Raw genomic sequence first — 6,109 nt, forward strand, 5'->3', positions numbered from 1 at the left:
GAGTAGAGTGCATACCGTAGCCAAGGTCTGTCAGTCCCTGTATGAAACCACATTCAAATAGAGTAGATCCAGATTTTTTATTTGGATCCACACCAAATTGCACACACTCATGAATATCAATATCATAAAATTATTCCCTGAAAAAAAAATCCCCCATCTCATTTCAAGCAGCGACTGACTTGTCTGGGTTTTCAGAAATGTTTGAGTCAACTCACAGTAAATGACTGCTTCACTGTCAGTGTCTGTTGTCACACACTGTGGCTGTGTTTCCATTTTGTGGCTTTTGCATCTGTGTTTCCCATGAATGTACTGGTGAGAGATGTCTCAAACCACTGTACACACGTCTGCTAAGGCTAAACATCCATGATGAACATAATTGTCCAGTTCTTAAAGTAGGCATTTAAAAAAAAATATGAAGTGGTCTGATAACCTCAATGATTTATTGGTCATAAAACATATTGTGAGAAAGTCAAAGTGGATCTGACCCTTAATTTACATGTGTTGAAGATTCTTCCCAAGCACCATCCGTGCAAATGCAAATTGTATGCATATAAACATATATGATTCTTCAGGGGATGGTGGAGACATAATATTGGATACTCTATATATACTGTATATTGGACTTACAATTCTGCTGGCAACATAGCATACATTGATTCACATAAGTGAACTGTCAACAGGCAAATGTTATCTAGAACATTGGGCAAAAGCTAAAATAACAAAAGTCGATAACGTGTCAAGCTTGTCGTTAACTTCTTCTGCCTCCAAGTGGCCAAAATATTCATTATTGGACCTTTTTTTAAATCCAACTTAAAGCTTGAGGAGTGTCACACTTAACGCTGCGTGGCACAGATTTCATAGTGTTGGGGTGAAAGAACGACGCTAACACGGGGCTTTAAGACAGGTTCCACCCCAGGAGGCATGGAGAAGGTGAAGTGCTGCATGAAGGAGGTGAAGAGCACGAAGAGCTCCATCCTGGCCAGGTTCTCCCCGAGACATACCCGCTTACCTGCAGGAAGAATACACCACGTTTTAACGGACGAATGTCAAAGATAGGTCAAATGATTTTGAGTTTAACAAAGACATTCATATGGAGGCTGAGACGTCTCACACAAGTACATTAATGTGTTGTGGCTTTTGCTTTTGTGTTTTCCATTATTGTGCCTTTGTGGGTTGAGGTGATAGAAAGAAGGTGTTGTGACCGCGGGGCTGATTGTGTTCAAGTTGCATTATGGGTATAAGAATCAGGTTTAGGCCGCCCAGCATGAGTCTTAAAGTTTAATAGGAGCACTAAATCAATGCAGTCAAATGTTGGGCCGTGTTTTGCTTTAAATGCAGGATGTACTTTGATCTGGTTTTCAGTGATAGAAATTCAAGAGGAGGCAGTACTGTAGGGGTTGAAAATTAGCACAATATGCTTAAGTTTATGGAACATTTCCACTTAATACCTAACCGGTCACATTTGTAATAGCGAAACAATGCTCATGAATGCTTTTAAATAATACATGTCTACGGATGATTCTGGTGTTAAGTCAACCAGCTGATTCGACAAACTTAGGGTAATAATCCAGTATGAATTAATAGATTTGTAAAAAAAATGATCTTGTTGTGTGATGGTACTTACCAGCAGAGAAAGGGAGGAAAGCAGCCTTCTTCACAAACCTTCCCTCCTCATTCAGAAAGTGTCCCGGGTTGAAAGTGAAGGGCGTCTCCCACTTGTCCTTCTCGAACAGCACCGAGGTCAGATTAGGAATCACTGTAACGCCCTGAGAAGTGCATCAGGATGAGTGGGTTGAGGAGCGAGTGTGGATGTGAGGGAAAAAGACAAAACACAGTGCAAAGAAATTACCTTTGGGAGTGAGTAGCCTCCCAGCTGGAGGTCCCTGTTGGCGGAGTGAGGCAGCCCCAGAGGAACGATGTTGGCCATCCTCTGCACCTCGTGGACGACGGCCTCAGTGTAGGGAAGGTCTGCACGGTCCTCCATGCACGGCTGCCTGGACTGTCCAATCACGTGGTCTATTTCAGCCTGGACTTTCTCTGTGCAACATGACAGAGAAGGGAACGAAACCAAAAAGATATCTCACTGCAACAAGTATTTAAGTTTGCACTTATTTTAACAAACTGCCTTCTTGTCTGCCAGTGGGAGCTCCTACCCTGAATCTCCGGGTACTTGGTCATGTAGAGCAGAGCCCAGCGCAGGGTGGTGGATGTGGTCTCAGTGCCGGCTCCAAACAGATCAAACGAACACATCACCAAATTATTCTCGTGAAAACCAGCATCCTCTTTATCATCCTTCTTGCTCTGATGGTGAACATTCAAAAATATACATCATCATATGGATAATTTAAATGTAAACTTATTACAACAATAGCACACTAAATTGGTGAGGATATTGATTCAAGTTTAGGCAGGAAGGGAAATTGATGCTACAACATTTGATGTTAATCATGTTGACTGCAGGAATATCAGTAAATTAGCTTTTTAAATGAGAATTTTTTAAATATTTAATTCTCTTTTGACTCTTATGCTCAACTGTTTCAAGAATGGCTATTTTACAATCAAGATTTCAAATAATAAACTATAAAACTATATTAATAAACTTTATAAAGTAATGATAATATACTTTCAATGACTGATTCAACTCTTCTTCCAGATACATATAGACCTCTACAGGAAGTTTTAAGTATTTATACTCCAATGATTAGTCAGAGAGAGCCCATTGGAAAGCAACAATGAATTCATAATATTAAAGATATTTAACTAAATACAGTTTTACACTTTTACTCCTCCTTAAGGAACATGAGTTTAATCTTACAATTATTATTATTATTATTATTATTATTATTATTATTATTATTATTATTATTATTATTATTATCATTATTATTTTATTTATTATTATTAGTTTCATTGCAAACTAATATTTTGGGAATTTACTCCATTATTCAAAAGCTTTTATAAAATCTTCGAAATAGTTAAATAAATTTACTTAAAGTCTAAAAATATAAATGTACTGTCCAACTAACAGTAGAAAAAACAAAGATATTATTTACTATCAGATCTGACAAAGAAAAGCAAAAATTGAAGTTAAAAAAATGAAACCATTATGAAAATGAAAATTGTTTGTCCACCCACCTTCTGAATCTCAGTCAGGTAACAGTCGATGAAGTCTCTGGGATCCGCTGGGTCCCAGTCTTTCTTGTGCTGATTAATTTCTATTTTCATAAACTTCACCATTTCACCATAGATTTTCTGAAGAGTGCGGTGAGGGCCCGGCAGACGTCTCATCAGCATGGGAAACCCATTGTACAACTGTCGGTATGATCCAGAAGACTCAAAGTAAGACGACTAGCAAGAGCACACGTGTAGCACAGTTCTAGTAGCAGTACTTGATATTAGTACATCACAATAGCAATGAATCAATACAGAGTAGAAATCAAAAAGCTTTCATTAGTGTTGCTGCTTTCACATGCAGTACCTGAGCCCAAATGGAGCCCTCAATTTGAGTTCCCTTGTCAAACAACTTCATCAAGGTGAGAAACTTCTCATCCTTGTACTCAAAGCGATGACCAAACACCAGGGAGCAGATGATGTTGGACACTGCATTGTTTATAGCCAAGTGAGGATTGAACGGTTTGCCTGGGAAAGTGATCAAATATCAGACTTTACACATCTGACTTTAGCTTACTATATTCTTGTCTTTTTTTCACATTAGATTCTTTACCTTCATGACCAGCAATCTCTCTAGATAGGTGATTAAATTCATCCTGTATGGTGGATTCCAGGGATCTCTTGCCAACTCCAAAGTACTTGAGAGTGAAGAGGGCAAATCGTCTTTGCTGTTTCCACAAGTATCCATTGGTAAAGATAATACCTGATGAGAACAAATTTACAATTTAGACTCAGCTTGTGACATAAATGAGTTCACACAGTTAAAAAAAAAGGTTATAGGTAGAAGTTGAGATATCTACAGTCATGTACAAAATGGCATACATTACTATTCCTCTTCTACAGTGAGTAGAAATTGATCTATTCAGCAGCCAGGGATGAAATAGAAAGTCTTTAGGCCAAAGTTTTGCAATCAGTCTTTACCTAGATCAGGAAGCACATCAGTATGGAGAGGAAGTACCGGTCTGCTCGCCAGGATGTCTCCGTTGGTGAGTAGACCTTCTTGCAGGGCGTCAAGGCCATTCAACACCACTACCCAGGAGGAGCCCATCTTAAGGCTGTACACATTCCCATACTTCTCTGCCAACTGCCACAAGAACAACACAAGGGAGATTTAACCGGCATATATGCAACCTTGGCCTAGTGAGTAAATAGTCTCCTTTAAAAAAAGCAGTTGAAAGTTGCTGTAAAATTTACAATTTGGCAATGTGACAATCCACACGGAGGTTTTAGATAAAATAATACTGATCAAATGTTAATTATTTTCTATTTCACAATATAACTCATTATTTTAATGTCAAATGGGGATTAAGCTGCATTTGAGCAAATTAATTTGAAAAATCTATCATTGCACAACTTCCTTTTGATCCGCACATATGTTGTTTACTTATGAGTGGTAATGGAGGCACTGGTTGTATTGGGCAATGTATACATTGTAGCTGTCCCATTCACCCATACAGAGGGTGATACATGAGGGATCAACACAGGCCCAAGAACAAATTTCAATATTATCAATTTATGCTTTTAATCAACCAGATTTCAGATGAAAATGTTGCATTTTTTCGAAATTAATTTAACATACAAGTCACTGTCCCAACCTAGGTTTGTTACAATGACAAGTGTCGACTCATTTATGTTTTTAGTCTCAATGAGAGTCCCAAATTTTGGGTGATGGTCATGTATATGACCTGAATCCTACCTGGGTCATTTGTCTGTGGAGATTCTTAAAGTCAAGGGACAACATGGTCCCCACAAGAGGAAGAACCCGGGGTCCTGGAGGAAAGCCGCTGGGACGACGGGTCCTCAAACACTCTGCTATCACCAAGAAGACCAGAGTGAAGATCATCAAACTGCGAATGTCCTGCCACGGCCACACAGAGAAAACGGACAATCCAAAGAGCCCATCCATCCTCACAACCTGCTGCCACTGGATCCACAGGGGAAATCTGCAGTGATTCCAATGGGGCTCTAGTTTTATATTCACCTCAGGGCAAATTCCCAGAGGTAATAAAATCAATATCTTCTCTAACTCAGGTGATATAGAGCAGCATCAACTACATGTGTTCAGTGGGTGAGGTCATCAAAGTTTGTCCTTGTTTGCACGTCCAGATGACATCAATGAGTGGCTGTTGAAGTGGTTGTGTTATGTAACAGTTCTATAATCATTTACAGTATGTTTAGCCAGATAAGGTTTTAACAGGCAACGACCTCGTCCTTTGCCATACTTTGTCCACATTCATTGTTAAAAAGTGCAAGTCAGTTTAAAGGGATAGTGAGGGGGAACAGCGTTGCAACCAAATCCGATACATTTTAAGTAATTGGGGACCACTTCTTCAAACGTTAAAAAAAACATAAAATGCCTCCATACTAATCATGTGTTGTCATCAAATTCAATTCAAAACGGCGTCGTTTCTCCACAAGCTCCAGTGATCTCATCTTGCGAGTATCACAAGAACTGCAGTTACTGCAGGTAAGTTATTATTGTCAGCTTTCGCAGACTTTAGCTTGTCGTTAACAGGTTGTAATTGTGGAATATCTTTCGCAGTTAGACGCCATGTTATGAAACTCTTATATGATTCTGTGTGTGCTGGGTAAGTAAGACTGATACTGGTGCAGATGGAGGAGGCTGCTGAGGGCCATTTGAAACTCGACATATTCACTGATGAGTTCCAATTTAAACGTTGCGGATTCACATTTTCCATCTTTTACTAAAGCATGAATTGCTTCAGCATCTTCCAACACTTGTGCCTCCACCATGGACATACCAGCTTGTCTTTGTAGCGATAGCACTTCCAACTCTATGTCTATTCTTACTGAATCTAGGTGGTTTTGAGCATCTCTTGTATGTTTTTCTGCTTCTCTGGCATCCTTTTCCATCTTCAGTTTAGCCTCTTTGCTAGCGTATGATACCCTTCCCTTGGCAGCTTTTGTTTTATCCCAG

At 39.3% G+C, this 6,109-nt stretch overlaps 1 protein-coding gene across 1 annotated transcript; it reads right to left on the reverse strand.

Annotated features, from left to right (window-relative positions):
• Window positions 1–426: 426 nt before the first annotated feature.
• On the reverse strand, window positions 427–5,247 carry LOC133010018 (cytochrome P450 2J2-like). The gene is made up of 9 exons (XM_061077423.1): window positions 4,868–5,247; window positions 4,093–4,255; window positions 3,725–3,874; window positions 3,479–3,639; window positions 3,136–3,312; window positions 2,154–2,301; window positions 1,850–2,037; window positions 1,625–1,766; window positions 427–1,009 (listed from the first exon to the last, which is right to left on the reverse strand). The coding sequence occupies exons 1-9, from the start codon at window positions 5,075–5,077 to the stop codon at window positions 834–836; spliced, it is 1,515 nt and encodes a 504-aa protein (XP_060933406.1). The 5' UTR covers window positions 5,078–5,247; the 3' UTR covers window positions 427–833.
• Between the last annotated feature and the right edge of the window lie 862 nt (window positions 5,248–6,109).

Source organism: Limanda limanda, chromosome 9, assembly GCF_963576545.1.
Source record: "Limanda limanda chromosome 9, fLimLim1.1, whole genome shotgun sequence".
NCBI lineage: Eukaryota > Metazoa > Chordata > Actinopteri > Pleuronectiformes > Pleuronectidae > Limanda > Limanda limanda.